Source organism: Rhodamnia argentea, chromosome 6, assembly GCF_020921035.1.
Source record: "Rhodamnia argentea isolate NSW1041297 chromosome 6, ASM2092103v1, whole genome shotgun sequence".
NCBI lineage: Eukaryota > Viridiplantae > Streptophyta > Magnoliopsida > Myrtales > Myrtaceae > Rhodamnia > Rhodamnia argentea.
Genome location: NC_063155.1, coordinates 30,035,849 through 30,053,343, shown reverse-complemented (window position 1 = coordinate 30,053,343; position 17,495 = coordinate 30,035,849). Strand labels below are relative to the sequence as shown.

Sequence of the window (17,495 nt, the reverse complement as noted above, 5' to 3'; positions counted from 1 at the left end):
AACCTATATGCACCCACCCATCAATGGCCGCAATGGTTTGAGCTCGGTTCCTTTCACGGGAGGTCATGGGTTTGAAACTCGTAGGCGTCGGTGATTTAAGCGAAGGGTCGTGGCGGTGGGATCTTGCGCTAGCCCCCTCGAGGAATAGTTGTGCACCACCGCTGGTTTGAGCCATAGTTCCCCGGCCGCGCGGACACCTTGGTTACCAAAAAAAAAAAATACTAACCTATATGCAATACATGAATTTAATCTAAGATGCAAATGAATAAAATTAAATGCAAGGAAATCATAAGCATGCATATGAAATTAATCTAATTAACTACATGGCTAACCTAGATGACATGCAATTAAATGAAAAATGTACAAATAATGTTACGGTCTAATTAAATTGACTGCATGACTTACGAATTAATTGAAGACCTAAACATGCAAATTCTACTTGATCTAGACCTAGCATGCAAATGACATATAAAGCTTATTTTATTTCTTGTGTTTTTCGGATTAATGAATGACCCTAAATAAAACTGTCCAAAGATAATTATCTTACATATTTTAGGGTTTAAGTTTGCCTAATCCCTAACATATTAAAGATAAATTACGTTAGACATGAAAATCAACTCAAATATGCGTATTCTATCATAGAATGCAAATCTAGATTAACTTATTCTAAAATTAAATTAAACGTGCAAATATCTACATGATTTTAATTTAAGAATGCAATTTTTATCTAAAATACAATGCAATGTCTTTTAGAATTTTAAATATCATGCAAGAGAATATTCATTTTAAAGATATTGTGCCAATCCAATCAAGTGATTATATCAACTGATTTTTGAAAGTATTTCGCGAATATTTGAACCAATTTTTAATTCGTAATCCTACGATTAACGATCGAACTCAAATCATTGCTCGTACAAAGAAGTTGCGGATTAGGAAAAAAAAGAATTTCCTAGTCAAATCTGCATGGTCAGATAGGCAATGTTCTAAGAGATGCAAAATATTTCATGCTAAGCTCAAATATGCAAAAATATGCAAAGATATGCAACAAATCACAAAACAGACAAGTAAATATTGCAATTGATAAAAGATAAGAATTTTTACCTTGGATTTGAGATAAGCTTTCCAAGCTTGGATCGGATCAAATCGGCTCGACAAGGACTCGCTTACGGCAGAGACTCCATAGGCGTGGGGGTGGTCTCACGACTAAAGGACGAATTCGATAAGAGTCGGGGCCCACTGAATTGAGCAATAAGAACTCCTTCGGTGCAGGTTAAGAAAACACAAGCAATCCGTCGGTGAGCAACTCGTATTGGCTGGGCTTCTCAATGCATTATCACTCGTGGCTGAGGTATTACGGCAGCAACTTCATGGACATTTGTGGGGGGTTTTTTTTCCAATTTAATTTTTTTAAAATAAATATTTCCGAAATTTTTTTTTTTAAAAAAATATTTACGAATTTGGGCCTCGCTCGGCAACATTATTTATTTGTAATTAATAAATAATGTTGTAATTATGTAATTAATTTAAAATATTCATAAAATAAAATGTAATATAGCCGCATGAATATGTTGGAAACCGCAGTAATAGATAGATGGGAAATCGCAGCAAAAGAATTAAAAATCGCATGGAAAGATTAAAAACTGCAGTAAGAGAGTGGAAACGAATAAAGAAAGGGAAAAACTTTAGAAGAGTATATCTCATCGCTCGGGCTTCCGTTTGGGACAATTTGTTTTTTTTTATTTCGCGTAATTTTTCGAGACGAATCAATTGCAAATAGCCGTAGGCAGTTTGGCCCCGGCTTTTTTCCCAAAAAACGCCGTTTTCCTTGTCAATTTTGCATTTTCTCCCTTCGGTGCCACTTCTCGATATCAAACAAATCCTCCTTTCCCTCTTTCCCCAAATAATTGTCGAGAGTATTTTGTGGGGTTTTTTTTCCAAAATTTCAGCCGACTAAATCCAGAAGTTGTGAGGTATCACGGCAGCAACTTCATGGACATTTGTGGATGTTTGACTAAATCCTCCTTTCAACTTTTTGAGCATCCACACGTCAGATGCAAGGAGCCACAATGGATCAAGATTCGGCCAAACACGATAAACTTCTCGTGTGTGCAGCGAAAGACCGTCGAGAATGGTAATGGAGAGCGATCCGAGAAAAGTTCTCGATCACAATTTTTGCTCCCTAATTTCTAACGTGAGTTTCTGATTTTTCAGAGCGAGAGTCCGACACCCCTTTGCACTCTCTCTACTGTTTTGCTGTCCGATCACCAGTCAAAGACCTCTGACTTCTCTACGGTGTCGTACTCTCTCTTTCTCACCCTCTCACCCTTTTTGACGAAGCCCCCTCAACTGATAAGTACAAATGCAGCGCATGCTGAAATTAAATGTATGAAAATGATTTAATTATTTTTCTTAGGAACTAACGTTAGTCCCTAATTAATGACTAAAAAGGATAGCCAAACTTTAGATATCAACAATCTCTTTGATGAGAGTTAAAGTTAAGACAGACCCAAAAAAAAAAAAAAAATTTCGTGCACTAAATATTTCGTACGAAAAAAAATGAACGCTAACATTTGTAAAATATATTCGTTTTTGAAGTATGCACAGTCGCGAAAGGTATAAAATTTTCTTCAATAAAATTGTTGTTTTATTAGATTTTACACGAGGCGTTTCTTATTTTTTATCGCCCTTCTCTCATGTTTGTCCGAAAAATTACCAAAAAAATACTAACACATTGAACAAATATCAATTCAATCTAAAACATGTCAATTTGACCAATTTAGCCTATCCGATCAAAATTGGCCGGCAATCACTAACATAGATGCCGGGAGTCCACCGTGGTATAGCTAATGCTGACGTGAACAATTTTAAAAAATAAATTATTATTATTATTTTTTGTCATTGTGGCCACCGAGGACGAGATGTTGAGAATTTATTTGCTTAATTTCATTGCACGAGAGTCATATGCAAAATTATTACAATTAAATGGTATTTTTAGGTTTTATACCACGAAAAATTCCAAACTTGTACATTTGTGACAAATTATTCTCCGTCTACATTGATAACCTCAAACTAGTACATCTATAACAAACGGAGGGTAAAAACTCCAAACTGTCGCGTCAAATCAAACTCAGCAATTTAATAATAAAATTTAATAGAAACTATTGGAAGGTAAATTTATAACAAATGTAACAGTCTAAGGTGTTTGTTGTAAAAAATTAACTTGAGATAAATTTATCATAGATGTATTGGTTTGAGATTTTTCGTTATATTAAACCTATTTTTTTTTATTAGGAAATCCACGAAAGGAAAATCACAGCCCATGAGCCGCAAGGTTCGTACATGAACGGGCTTACTATAAAAAAGTTTTGGGCCTCAAATGGCGGACGAGGCGGACGAATTTCGCAATTCAGGCCCGACCGCGAACCTCCCATCGTCCTAAGTCTCCCTCTGCATCTTCGTCGTCCTCCGCTCCGGAATTCTGCGAATCCTGAACCGAAGCGAGCGAGCGAGCGAGCGAAACCAGCATGATTAGCATTCTAGCTCGGGTACCGTCCACTGAATCTTCATCGAGATTTTCTCTTTCTTTTTCGGGTTGTCAAAATCCGTCGGTGAGATTTGAGCTTCCGTGGATGGTTGATTGATTGATTCTGCTCGGATCGGATTTTGCAGGAGCGCCTGCTTGGGGCTGCTCTGGGAGGCATGCTCGCCGGAGTGATTGTGCTCGAGGAACGGAAGAGGATATACCGGTCCATTTCCGATGATCGGTCTCGCCTCGCCGCTCGCACTCAGGTGAAATTTGGTGTTCGACTAGCTTGCTCTTGTTGACTCGCATTGGTTGTCCCGGTCCACAACCCTAGACTGGGCTCCTTCGTTTGGGGTTATTGAATGGAAGGCTTGTCTTCAGTGAGCTAAATAGCTCGCGATTTCCTTTTCAATTATTGTAAAATGGAGAATGTACGTTTGGGACTAGTGGAAGAAATGGAATAGCTCTCAGTAATCCCAAATTGAAGGAACATACTTTTTCGAGGTCGGAAGATTGAAAGAGTACGATGTGAATTACCAGGAAGAGCATGTTTTGATCTAAATGCTTTACAGGGTTTTGTTCCATTCGATTGCATTCAGAAGTTTGGACATTTCGTCTCTTGAGTAACCGGTAGAAGTTGTTGCTCTGAAAATGGAATCTGGAGATGATGAGATTGAGGTTTGGTCTGTGCATCTATTATGGCTGTCCACTAATAACCAATGGAACGTGGAGCCATTGGCTAAACCTGCGGGATATGTTGATTACCTGAGGCAGAGCACTTTGTTGGTTCATGAAAAAAACGACACGCGCAGACACATGCCAAAAACTTGTTTGAATTGTTTTCTTTTTCCCAAGTGGTGATAGTTTATCGGATTGAGGGGAAATAGGACTTTATCTTTCTCATGATCACGTGAAATTCTTTTTCCACTTCTTTTCAATAGTAGTCCAACAGTTAATTTGAATATGATTAAGCATTTTGCCTTGTCCTCTCGTACTTAATCAACCGGGTTACCACTAAGTTATGTGGTGCTGCCTTGAAATGGCTTTGAATGCCTGTCGTTCTTAGGTAAGAGTAAGACAGTAAGATTACTTTACCAGGCCAGATCCATCCAGGGTGTTCTTGCTTGCATCTCAAGATGCATAAGAAATCAGTGAATCTAGCAGTTTATGAACACTGTGAAGGATGTGAGGTTTCACTTGTATTAATTGAGGCTGTTCAATTTGTTAGTGACTTTGCTTCTGTCGTTATGTAAATTTGCTCATTGCCGAGCACCAGTCTACTTTGGTTACTTCAGTTCCATTTGCTTTAATTTCTGATCTGTGGACTTAATGGATGCAGTTATTTGCATATCTTTTTGGCATTCCATGCTGCAGTATTTAAAATCTCATTGCTTCAACCTTCTGCAGAAAAGAGAGCCTATATTTGGCAAAGAATTTCGCACAGAATTCGCACACCTGTGGAACCAGTCAGTGGATAGGATGTTGGGACCGGCTATTGAGTATCTTAGCTCTCGTGGGTGGTAGAAAAATCTGAGTTGTTTTCCCAATACATGGAACTTCATAATTTTTTTTGTCTAAATAACTTCTGTAATGTCCTTCTTGTATTTGTATTTCTCCATTTCCTCTTCAGTTGACCAGCTTCTTCAGCTAGGCCCGTCAGATATGAGCCCTGGTTATAGTTTTGCCTGTGCCAACATCAATTCAATTCTGTTGTTTTTTCTTTTCCCTTTTGGACCTTCCATTTCAATTCACTGCATTGGCTCATTAATATATTTTGATGTTGCTATTAATTTAAATAGAGCAATAGAACGGCGAAGATCCATCACACTCGAACAGGGACATCTAAGACTAGTGATTCTTACTGGACTTATGGATAGATGATCTAGAGCTTGGTTAAGAGTAGATCGAGCTTTCACCCACTTTTCTCTGAGGCAAGACTTTGAAATCCAAGAGAAGAGTGTGGAATGGAGTCGATAGATGAATTAACCTCGATGAGTGTGGGGATGTTAACATTACTTTCCTGCATGTATCGGGTGAGGTTTAGCTTTCCTGCATATGTTGGGTGAGGTTTAGTTGCAAAACTAGTTTTCCTTCTTCAAGATGTTTTGAGGAGGGCATTAGATCGTGACTCATGTCATGAAGAAAATGTTAATAGTGCTCAAGGCACTTGTTAATGGTCATTAATTGTGCTCTTATTTCTATGTAAAGCATGCCATTTTTTTAATATATTCTTTCCCATTTTCAAAATCTGTTGATAAGCATTTTTTACCAGTTCTAGCAGTCTTAACTAGTGCCCCTGGGTCACTTTTTAACAGGACTCCATTAGAAATATATCAACATTAATTTTGTTTTGGCTGGACAAGAGCGAGGAATATGCTGATATAGATAATGTTACCATCTAAAGGCGACTTGTCTGTTCTCGTTGGTGTGATTGGTATGAATTCTTTCCTTGAGGTGTCGCTAGAACTGTCTTTTCCGCCAAAGTTTGTGAGCATGTGAAGAGACTTTATTTGTTTGAAAGTTGGATGTTCTTGTAAATTGGTATGTAAATTCTTGTGGGACATTGATTGCATGTTGGCAAGTACTTGTGATAGTATGAGTTAAAATGTTTATACCGATAGTGAACTCTTATCCATTGTGTTCCTTGTTTTCTGATTGCATTAGTGTAATTACATACCTCCACGTGTCCTAACATTATCTTGTCAATCTGTGGTCTACATGTCTGATAAATTTGCATCTGCATTTACATTTTCAGATATGCCATTGCGGTTATATTTCTCTGGACTGCCCTATCATCTCGTATTATTCCTCAGGGACCTTTTTTTAGGCATGTCCTTGTATTTGGCCATTATCTTAGTTTTCATGCAGTACACTGCGCCAGGACAGTGCATCAAAGGGTAGAGTCATTGACATTGGAGGCAACATTTTCACTAATTCTAAAGGTATTAGCTAGATTTAGAAATACATACATCAGCTAGAAAAATTCCCTGACAATAAATCCTATGGAGAAAGGGAACAATAGAAGTAGTAAGGACAGAGATAAGGGGATAGGGAGAGGCTTCTCGGCAAGCCAGCATGATGGAACACCCTATACTGACTGTGCGCATCCAGCGTCTGGTTGAATGGCTTTGGCTTTGCTTGCATTAGCTTGGCGAGTGACCACTATATAATATATGCCCATTGCCAAGAGCACAGCAAATGCAAGACCGAACACAATGCCGACCACGCTACCAGCTCCCATCCTGCTTTTACTGTCACGGGACGCAGAGAGTTCGCCTTCCTGTGCTTTAGCCGCCTCAGCCACTTGAGCCGCTTCAGGCAATGGGGAGCAACTGGATTTGGCACATGGGTTCTTTACAGTGGTCTGCTGCGTGTTTGGGTGGAAGAAATCATATGCCGAAGGTGAGAAGGCCACGGGGTTTTCAAACGCTAGGCCATGGGGGGCTCTGTCTTGTGCTCTAGCCAGGCACAGAAAAGCGGGAGTCAACAGGATGAGCAAGAAGGAGGACATGGGTGTCATGTTTCTTGGTATCTTGGGAGTAAAGCTTGGTCTAGTTCTCTGGGTTTGAAAAGGTGAGGATGCTTTGGGCTGGTTTTTATAGGAGTCATGAAGGGGGTTGTTGCTTGGAGTTGAATTATTGATGAGGTATAATTAGAGGGCGGTTATGATTAGAGAGGAGGGAACACAATGATGGGAAGGTGTTCATGCATAAAGGGTAAGAAAGCAAGTTCTCCCTAAGATGCCTTCTTCCAACTTCTAAGTCTGAGAAAGGAGATTATCTCCTCTCATTTATTTCCAGAACTCCTCGGTTAAGATCATTTGTTATATTTCTCATGGATCTCAAGCGCTTAATTTTTTGCAAGAGCAATACCCCAAGTATGGAGGGCATCTTGGACACTGAGGCTCCCTCCTCCTCGTGACCTTATTCATGGTGCATCAGCGCCTGCAGCATTCAGGGCTCAAGTGGTCCCGTCACATGTAATCTCCACTTTTGAGTGCCTTGTAATGCACATCTAAGTGCAGACGTGAGAACGAGTTATTTTGACTCTTGAACAAATTGTCTTTTCTCACTCCGAGTCATCCTTTTCTTGTTGGTGGTAATGATGAGAGGAAGCAAGATTCGAATCATAAGGGGTCGACGTTGGCTCTGCTTTATAGCGTGATAGAAACTGATAGCAGCAAATTACCAAAAAAAGTTTTTTATCTGCTGCAATTGTGACAATTCAATTCTAAATTTTCTTTAAAATTTCAGTTCTAAATTTTTTATATTTGTGTTAATTCAATCCATTTGGCAAACTTTTACGAGTCAATGCTAACGTGGCAATTCTTAATTATATTCATATATTTATTCAATTTTTTTGTTGATTTTTTTCTTTTTTTTTCCTTTTTTCTTCTTCTCCTTATTCTGTCAGTCAATCCCCGGATTAGTGACCGACAAGGTCGCCCTAGCTAGTGCCGGCGATCGGCTGGAGGAATAAGGAGAAGAGGAAAAGAAGAAAAGAAAATAAATAAAAATAAAATAAAATAAAATAAATCATTTTTGAAAAAGATTAGAATATTGTTAAAACTTGTCACGATGGCGTCCGTCACTCAAAGTTAGCTAGATTGATTAGATCGGTACAAATACAAAAGGTTGAAAACTGAATTGTGCCAATTCCAACGGGTTTAAGGCCTTTTTTTTTTTATATAATTTTTCCAAAAGTGAGGAGTGATGGCACATCATGTGGATTTCATTTCTTTTCTTAGCTTGGGAGTTCAGCAAGGGTACATACGCCTGCACATAGCCATAGCAATGAACCACTGGTGGGTGTAATTATAATGGTGGGGCCCTGGGGGTGTGGCTACTTCCCACATTACACCCGCCCGCAAAATTATTATATGCAAAGGTGGCAACAGAAGCGAATGGAAAGAAGGGGGGAAAGAAGAAGAAGAAGAAGAAGCTGAAATCAATGCTCATTCCTCGACTAAATATTAAAACCAGATCGGTCACCTTCACGCTTTTTCCGCCATCCCCTGTTCCTTCTTCGGCACAGCGCAATTGACTCTCACTCATGCAGTCACATGACAAGCTACGGCCCTCCGTGAGGGGTGAGCTCAAAGTTTGCACAAGACTCTCGTTCGGCACAGTGAAGTGGGGTTCTCGTTCTTTGCACGGTCGTCCCCCCACATGAATCGCCGCTTCGGGAAATTCGTATGGCCTCAAAAAGGGACTTAGAATTTATGGTAAGGGCTGCACCGAGGGCGATCGTATTCCGTTTACTCGGCAAGAGTTCGATTTATAGGGCAGTTGTTAGGCAACATAAAGACTAGTCTTAACGGTACCAAATCAATTTCCGCGCGTGAATCAGTTTAGACTTGGATGAATTTTTCTGTGGGACTCTGAGTCTCGATACAATCCTAGTACGTTTGTTGCTATTCAAGTGGGAAAATTGTCAAAAAAATCCTAAACCTATTGTACTTTTCCTAAACCTTTTGTATTTGTATCAATTCAGTCTATCCGGCCAATTTTGACGGGCCAGCGATGACATGACTTTGCCGGAATTTTTTTAATAATATTTAATATTTTTTACAATTTTTTGTTTGTTTTTTCTCTTTTATTATTATTATTTTTCATTCTTCTTCCTTTGGCCATGGCTTCCTCAAGCCATGGCTGGAGCAGAGGACCGGCGGGCCATTGGCACCAACGCCAGCACCGCTAGGCGAGGCTCGGCCTCCCCGGATCCGGGCGAGGCCTTTGCTATTGCGGCTAGGCGAGCTCGGCCTCGCCCAAATTTGGCTAGGCCGTCGCCCGGCCGTGGCTCCCCATTGCCAATTCGTTCCTCCGTTTCAAATCTGTTGAATCTTGTCTAGTTCCCAAGCTGGCCACCACTCACGCTCTCTCTCGCTCCCGCTTGTCGCTCTTGGTCGCCATGGCCGGGCGATGGCAAGGTTTGGCCTCGCCAGATTTGGGCAAGGCCAAAGCTCACCCAACGGCTCCGGCACCGGCCACCCCTAGCGGCCCCGGTTGCCAATGGCCAAGCCGGCCCTCTCCTCTAGCCATGGGGTGAGGAAGCCATGGCCTGAAGAAGGAGACCAAATTAAAAATTAAATAAAAAACAAAAATATATTAAAATTTGTTTCGACAATGCCACGTTAGCGCCAGCCAACAAAAGTTGACCGAATGGACCGAATTGGCACAAATGCAAAATATTTAGAACTGAATTAGCTCAAAAGAAAGGTTTAGGACCGAATTGACCCAAATGCAAAAGATTTATGACTGAATTGGAAAAACTTTAATAAGTTTGGGACTTTTTTGACAATTTTCCCTATTCAATTGGTCCGGTGCATGACGTCGTGACTCAAGACTTAGCCAAGAAAAATTGTCCAAATAGTTTTAAATCTATTTCACTATTGCTAATTCATTGCTAGATCTTTTAGTTTGGCCAATTGAATCCTAAACATATTCACTCAGTTAGCACAATAAAAAGGAGGTTTACGAGTGAATTGGCAAAAGTACAATAAGTTTAGTATTTTTTGAACAGTTTTTCCTAATCGTGGATCCCAACCGATACGCTCGAAAAGGTAGTACTAGAGTCCATACTTCTCAAATATCAAGAGAAAGAAACTCGTGATAACTTCGAGTCGGCAGGCAGGTCCTTTATCTTGATTAGAGGTGGCAAAATGGATGTAAAGCCTGTATTTTATCCTGTATCTAATAATATGGGTCATAAAGGGGTTGCATTTGATTTTAAAAATAAGTTTAAGTATGTCATAAATGGGTTATATAACAACTTAATTGGTCTTAAATAAATTTTAGATGGGTCATAAATAGATTACTTAATTATCTTAAATAAGTTATCAATAAGTTTTTTTATTTTTTTTAATTTCATGATGTTTTACAATTTTTATTTTATTTTATTTTATTTTTCTTTTGTCTTCTATGAAATATAGCGAGGGCCGTCGGCCAACCCTCGCCGACACCAAACAAGGGCCGACGACCCAAAGAAACTTCGTGCTTTCCCTTGTAATTGGTGTGAATATTCCTTCAATTCACAAAACTTTTTGTTCAAACTTCGTGCGAACTTTTTCAAGTACCACTTCAAATATCTTATGGTGCGAGCTTACCCGAATACTAGTTCAAATAACTTTTCTTGTGAACTATTCCTCGCAGTCGGTGCGAACAATCCCAAAAACAAATTCACAAAACTTTTGGTGCGAACTTTTTCCAAGTACCAATCAAACATCTTTTGGTGCGAACTTGCCCAAGTATTAATTCTAACAACTTATCATGCGAACTTTTCTAAGCAACTGATGCGAACATTCCAAAAAATCAAATCACAAAAATTTTCGTGCAAACTTTTTCAAGTGCCAATTAAACATCTTTTGATACGAACTCGCCCCAGTATTAATTCAAATAACTTTTCATGCGAACTTTTCCCAAAACCCAATTCCCAAAACTTTTGGTGCAAAATTCCCAAGTTGATGGCTGCTACTCTCTAAGCTGATAACACGGCAGCAGAAGAAGAAGAAGAAACAGAGCTTCTTAGTAATTCGGGTCAAAGTGTTGGGGGAAGGAGCGAGCGGCGTCCACCATGAGAGCTCTTCAAAGATCGGTCGAGTAGCTAAGAACCCCCCGGTCGACTCCGTGGCCCGGGACTATGCCGTCGTGTGGAAGCTCGGGCGACGACCCCTCTGGGTACTTGCTCCAGACCCTGCTTCCTATTCTAAAGAAAATGCTCTTTTCGTCTCTCTTCACTTTCTACTGATTCATCCATAATTGTGATGTCTTTTTTTTTGGGGGGGGGTTTGTAAACTTTGGTAGGTTCATTGATGAAAATTATGAGGCAGCTTACTTGAAGACAATTAATACACCGTACCACGGATGCATTTTCATGTCATCTCCCTTAGTTTCTATGGAGTTCTCAGAAAGCATGGGCTCCTCAACTGATACTTGATAATGCTTGTAGGCTTTTTTAGTCTTCTCTTGTTCCGCACTTGTCGTCGGCAGTCGGGCCCTTTCTCTTGGCTAGAGATGGTAAAATGGGTGTAAAATTGATATTTTAACCCATATCTAATAATATGGGTCATAAATGGATTCTATTTAATTTTCAAGAACAAGTTTAAGTAGGTCGTAAATGGGTTACAAAACAACCTAATGGATTTTAAATCAGTTATCTTACTGTCTTAAACGAGTCATAAACAAGTTTTTAATTTTTTAAATTTTCTGACGTTTTATAACCTTTTATTTTCTCTTCTTTTTAATTTTTATTTTTTCTTCTATGAAAAACATATTTTAGTAGAATTTTCGTGCGTACTTTTCCAAGTGCCAATCAAACATCTTTTGGTGCGAACTTGCCCGAGTACTAATTCAAACAATTTTTCGTGCTAACTTTCCAAAAAACCAATTCACAAAACTTTTGGTGCGAACCTTCCAAAATACCAATCAGACATCTTTTGATGCGAACTTGCTAAAGTACTAATTCAAACAAATTTTCGTGTGAATTTCCCTTGCATTTGGTGCGAACATCCCCAAAAATCAATTCACAAAAATATCGGGGCGCATTTTGTGTGAACCAATCAAATATCTTTTGGGACAAACTTGCCTTAGTACTAGTTTAAACAACTGTTCATGCGAACTTTTTCTAGTAATTGTAGCAAACATTTTGAAACATCAATTCACAAAAAATTTTGTGCAAATTTCATGCGAAGTTTACAAAGTATCAATCAAACATCTATTGGTACAAACATGCCCGAGTACTAATTCAAACAACTTTTCGTGTGGACTTTCCCTAACAATTGGTGCGAACATTGACAAAAATCAATTTACAAAACTTTTCATGCAAACTTTCACCCAATGTCGGCGAGGGCGGCCCTCGCCCGAGGCGGGCGACCTCCGTCGACCATCGCCGACTAGAGAAGGGAAGAGGGAAAATGAAAAGAAAAGAAAAGCCAAAAAATCAAAAAATTGAAAAATACATACTTAGATTTCTTTTACTTTTCTGTGATGACCAAATGCTCATCGGCCGGCCAAAGCCCTTAATTGATAGGATTTGACCACTTCATGCCATTATTTGAAAAAATGAGAATATTTTAAATCCTCATTTAAAATTCGTTTCAAATATTTAGGACTGAATTGACCGCCGTATAGTTAATTTATGAATTTTTTTATAATCGCACGTAATTTTATGCACTCTTATGATGAGTCGAAGCAAGCCAACACCGCCCCATTTTGTTTATGGTGGGTTTCATCAAATCTCTTAGTGCATAACTTGGGCATTTTCTTACCGAACTGAAAAGGATCTACTAGTGGCGGCTGTCTCGTGTCCGAGCCCAAGTCTTCTCCCATTAACTACTAATTGGTCGGTGGATAATGGATACGATGCTAATGATGATGATATTTATTGTAATCTTTTTTGCCGGTCTATCATCTTCATATTTTGTTATGCCCACAATTATACGTATGACCCTTTTTTTCTCATAAATATAAAAATTAAGCCTTCAAAGAATAGTTGAAGTTAGGGGTGAGCGTGAATCCCGATTAGAACAGGAAACCGGACAGAACCGGCCACGAAAATCGGTCTGGTTCTCGATTTCCAAAGTTACCGATCCGGTTTCCAATTCCAAAAAGTGTGAAACTGGTGTCGTGCGGTTTAGTTTCCAATTTTCGAGTAGGAACCAAACCGAACAGAACCAAACTTGAAACTGTAGAATCGAACGGGATATCAATAACCGAATCGAACGTGAAGTACCCCTAAATTCTGTTTTTGCTCTTTGCTCTGGTTGTATTTTCTGATAGTGATTATGCCCAACACATTAATTGATGCGCTTCACCTACAAAACTCCAATTAACAGTCGTTCATTAGATTGCGAAAGAGCACCTACGATGGACACATTCAATGCCACAAACATATACATGTCGGAAACCAAGGGCAACCCCTCGAAGCATCTTAAACAATTTCCAATAACCAGAGCAAGGCACCATTTAACATCAACGATTCAACATGGACTATTGTAAATTGCTTTATTTGCAGCCCAACTTTGGCCCAACCATTTTATCTGAATGTCGAGATTTAACCACTTTGTACTTTGGGCCTACATGGGCGAATGGAGTTAAAAGCCCATACTTGCCCACCTGTAATTTGAACCGGGCCCAATGGGCCAAATCAATGGAGCCCCAGTTTAGGTGATCAGCCATTCTTTTTCGCACACGTGTGGATGTTCTCATTTAAATTGTTCGACTGTTCTTTCAAATTTTTTTAGGGAAGCCCACGTTTATACTTAGAATAAGGGGAGAGATAAAAGAACTGAGCAATACCCTAATTTGGAGAGAGCGAGATATAACGACTTTACTCAAGATCCAACAAACGATGGATCATGAGTTGCTAAAATGGACATTGACATGGTAGGTTTTATACCCAGATCCCACTTGTTAATGATATTGCTCACTTTGGTCCGGAGCCCACATTGAAAAAATGCCTCTTCGCAAGTTAAGGACAAGTGCCACACATAAATAGCACTTTACCTCACCTCTCCTAGGCGACGTGGGGTTCAGTTCATTCTTGCTCCCATCGCCATTCTAGAAACTTGTCGGGAACCGCTTCTTGTCCAAACCCTCTAGTCTAGGCGACCACTCTCCGTTCTCGTCGGACCGGCTCGTTACAGTAGGCGGCCCCGAATTGAGCCTAAATTCCAAAGATAATTTCGAGCTATTCGCGATGGCTCGGGATTGATTGATCTGGATCGCGAAAGGGGTCGGAAGCAAAGTGCAAAAGGGGCAAAAAAAAAAAAAAAAAAAAACATAGTGGCAAGCAAGCACTCAGGGGTCAAATCAGAAGCCCCCAAGTTACTTTTTGGGTCATGGACGATGCCACAATTAATGCCACTGTCTGGAGAGCCTCAAGTTTGCAAGTTACAGCCACTTCGCCTTCTTTCCTGTCCATTTGTTCCAATCCACCCTTTTCTGGTCACTGTCTTAAGTCGCATCGGCTGAACGGTTGTGGCATAATGCCTGCCCCTTTCGGCCCCGCCCCCACACTGGCGTTTTCCCCCTGAGCAAATGGCCACGATTCCTCCAGGAAAGCACTGTCCATTGTCACGCGAGACTTGAGAGGTGCCAAAAGAGATGCAAAATGCAAGAGAAGCTGTTCTGTTCTATTCTGTTCTGTTCTGTTATGTAACCGCCCCCTCTCCCCTCCGCATTTTCTATGGTTCACATTCAATTGTTCAAAGATGCTCAAGGGGCAAGAAATTCAACCATGGATTCTGGCGTCGGTGGGATTGATGTTCTGGAATTGAGAGCCCCCTTTTTTTCGGTTATTCTCTGTGCATTGCCTTGGCTCCTTTTGAAACTTTGCCGATCATGCCATGTAGTTCGTGTGGACACAAGAAAACTTTCGATGGAGAGGAGTCGAAAAGGACTGGCTCGCGTTTAGTATGATGTACACGCTACATAGAGTAATATATCTGTACATTAAGATTGGAAGGTGTAAAATCGGTTAAGTATACATTGTGGGCGAGTAGCTTCCAATGCTACTCTTACTTTCGCTCACACTCGGCTTTCAATTTGCTCTTTCAAGTGTCTTTGCTTTTTCTTTTTCATTTTTTTGTGCAATTGAGTCCCGAAACTTTTAAAAAATGCGATCGAATTCTAAAACTTGTCAAGTCGGTATAATCAAGTCATTTTCATTAATTCCATCCAATTTAGCTTACGAAAAATGATGAAGTGAGTTTTTTTGTTATTTCCTCTATCCCGCATGGCATTGAGGTTAATTAAAGCACTAAAATGACGTCATTTTGGTCCAAATTCAAACTTTCATATCAAATCCTAATTAAATTAGGTTTTTTTTTGCGATAATTAAACTAGGCTTAAAAAGTTTAAAACTTTTTCAAACAAAAATACATACTATAAAATACGACCAAATAAATAGGCTAAAAGTTTAGAAAAAAAAAAACTAGCTAAAGGAGGGCCAAGTCCTTCACCTAGTGGGGCATCAGCCATGTCCGACAGGGATCTCCGAGGCATCGACAAAGGCGGCGATCCTCGCCTAAATCAGAGGGTGGGTCGCAGCCCTCGGGCATATCTCCCAAATCTAGTAAGGGTCGTCGACCCTCCTAAGGACCCGGTGGCCCACACACGAAAGGCCCGGCCCTCTTGCGTGTATTTTTATTATTTAAAATTTGTAGATTTTTTTAATCTAAATTAACTAAATTTATGTTAGAAATTGAGATTTTAATGAAAACAACATCGTTGTAGTGTTTTAGTTAACCTTAACGCCACGTAAAAGAGAGAGCACAAAAAAACATATTAGCAATTTTTAGTAGTCAAGTTTGACAGAGTTAACGGAATGACTTGTTTATTGCATCAATTTGACAAGTCTTAGGATTCGGCTACACATTTTAAAAACTTTAAGACTCAATCGTAATCTCGCAATAAATTTTAAAACTTGTGGTATTCTTCTTTTTCTAACCTTCCTGTTGGAGCAAAGTGGCTGATGAAAAAGAAACAAGCTACCATGTTTTTAACGAGCCAAAGTGGGCGGAGTGACTAAAGATGAGATTACTTAGCTTATGCACTATACCTCTTATCTTTTGTCACAAGCTGACTTTATCATATTCTCCTTTTGATCTTACTAACCTTATTAAACGTTAAACAAATCTTAGAACCTTGATCTCGATTTCCACGACGAAGCCGGTTCCTGTCTCTTTGTAGCCCTAGAACGAAACACGAAAAAGAGTGATCATTTTGAATGGAGGAGGGACCTTTTTTCTATGCAAGATGGCACCTTCTCTTTTGCAGGCTAAAGTTAATCTCCAAGTCGCATCGGATGCTTCCTTTTAATTAGTCATTGCTCCATCGATGATCTATCTTCGTTCTTTGCCTTCTTTGTTTGTTCAGAAACCAAGTGCTCTGCCTTCGAGAGTTTAGGACAGGAAGAGATTAATCCATTCGGTAGTAAAGGTCTGATTTATTAATGAGTGCTTTTGAAACGCTAGCTATGAGTATTCTCGACTAGACTTGTCAAATGGGTGGGTCGGATCGATTCAAAAATAGTCCGACCCAAATAGATCGATATACCCCGTTTTAACCAATTTTCATGCAATGCAAATCTGGTTACACAAACTGATCCATATTCCTAAATCATTTTCATATCCAATTCAATTTAGAAAAACTAATAACCCAAACAAATGTGAGAGTTTGGAGTGAACGAGCGCGAATTCGAGCGAGTGCGAGAGAAAATGAAGAAAAAGTCATAGAATTTGATTGGGTGTAAGTAAGTTCTAAATCCATAAATGACCCATTTGCAACCCATTTATACCTCATGTAACACTCGTATTATGATTAAACTTATCAATGATTTATTTATTGAATATAACAAATCCATATTACAATGCATCGGTGAATTTATGACCCATTTTGACAGATTTACCCTTAATTGGTAAGCAAACAAGTAATTATATACCAAGTGCCAATTTTTTCTGTATTCGATGGGTGAATTTATGCTCCAAGAGCACCGTCGGTAATATCCTTAGCATAAAGTGTTCATCGCTGTATCGAGTGCTGATTTTAATGCTTAATGAAGTCTACCTTGTGAGCATCATCAGGAGATGATAATGTTAATTAGCACAACTTGGTGTAGAGATCCAAAGGGACTTGTGCGCCGATGAGGTCACCATGGATTGCCCTTTTGGTTTAGAGTTCGAGACATTGACGATCTCGATATAACTTTGCATGGATAGTGTTAAAAAAAAATATCAATCCAACCTAAACTATTTTATGAATTTCTAGCAAAAGGGTATGTATTTCTATGAAAATTAAGAGAAAAAGAAAAAGAAGGGATTAATAATGTAATTGGGAGTTACTAGCCTGACAAATCGACAAGACTCTCAATTATTTTTGACCGTACGATCTCTTAATCAATGAGGACTTTATGCAAAAAACACGATGATAGTGTGTGAATCTACAGTTAAGATTGTATCGTCGCCGAGAATACC

The 17,495-nt window shown here is 39.4% G+C and overlaps 2 protein-coding genes across 2 annotated transcripts; one reads left to right on the top strand and one right to left on the bottom strand.

The window, feature by feature from the left end:
* The first annotated feature begins 3,409 nt into the window (after window positions 1-3,409).
* Window positions 3,410-5,247, top strand: LOC115752181. The gene is made up of 3 exons (XM_030690234.1): window positions 3,410-3,545; window positions 3,670-3,789; window positions 4,931-5,247. Exons 1-3 carry the CDS (start codon window positions 3,525-3,527, stop codon window positions 5,045-5,047), a joined length of 258 nt encoding a protein of 85 aa, XP_030546094.1. The 5' UTR covers window positions 3,410-3,524; the 3' UTR covers window positions 5,048-5,247.
* Window positions 5,248-6,429: 1,182 nt separating this feature from the next.
* On the bottom strand, window positions 6,430-11,323 carry LOC115752180. The gene is made up of 2 exons (XM_030690233.1): window positions 11,284-11,323; window positions 6,430-7,050 (listed from the first exon to the last, which is right to left on the bottom strand). Exon 2 carries the CDS (start codon window positions 7,041-7,043, stop codon window positions 6,612-6,614), a length of 432 nt encoding a protein of 143 aa, XP_030546093.1. The 5' UTR covers window positions 7,044-7,050; window positions 11,284-11,323; the 3' UTR covers window positions 6,430-6,611.
* Window positions 11,324-17,495: the final 6,172 nt, after the last annotated feature.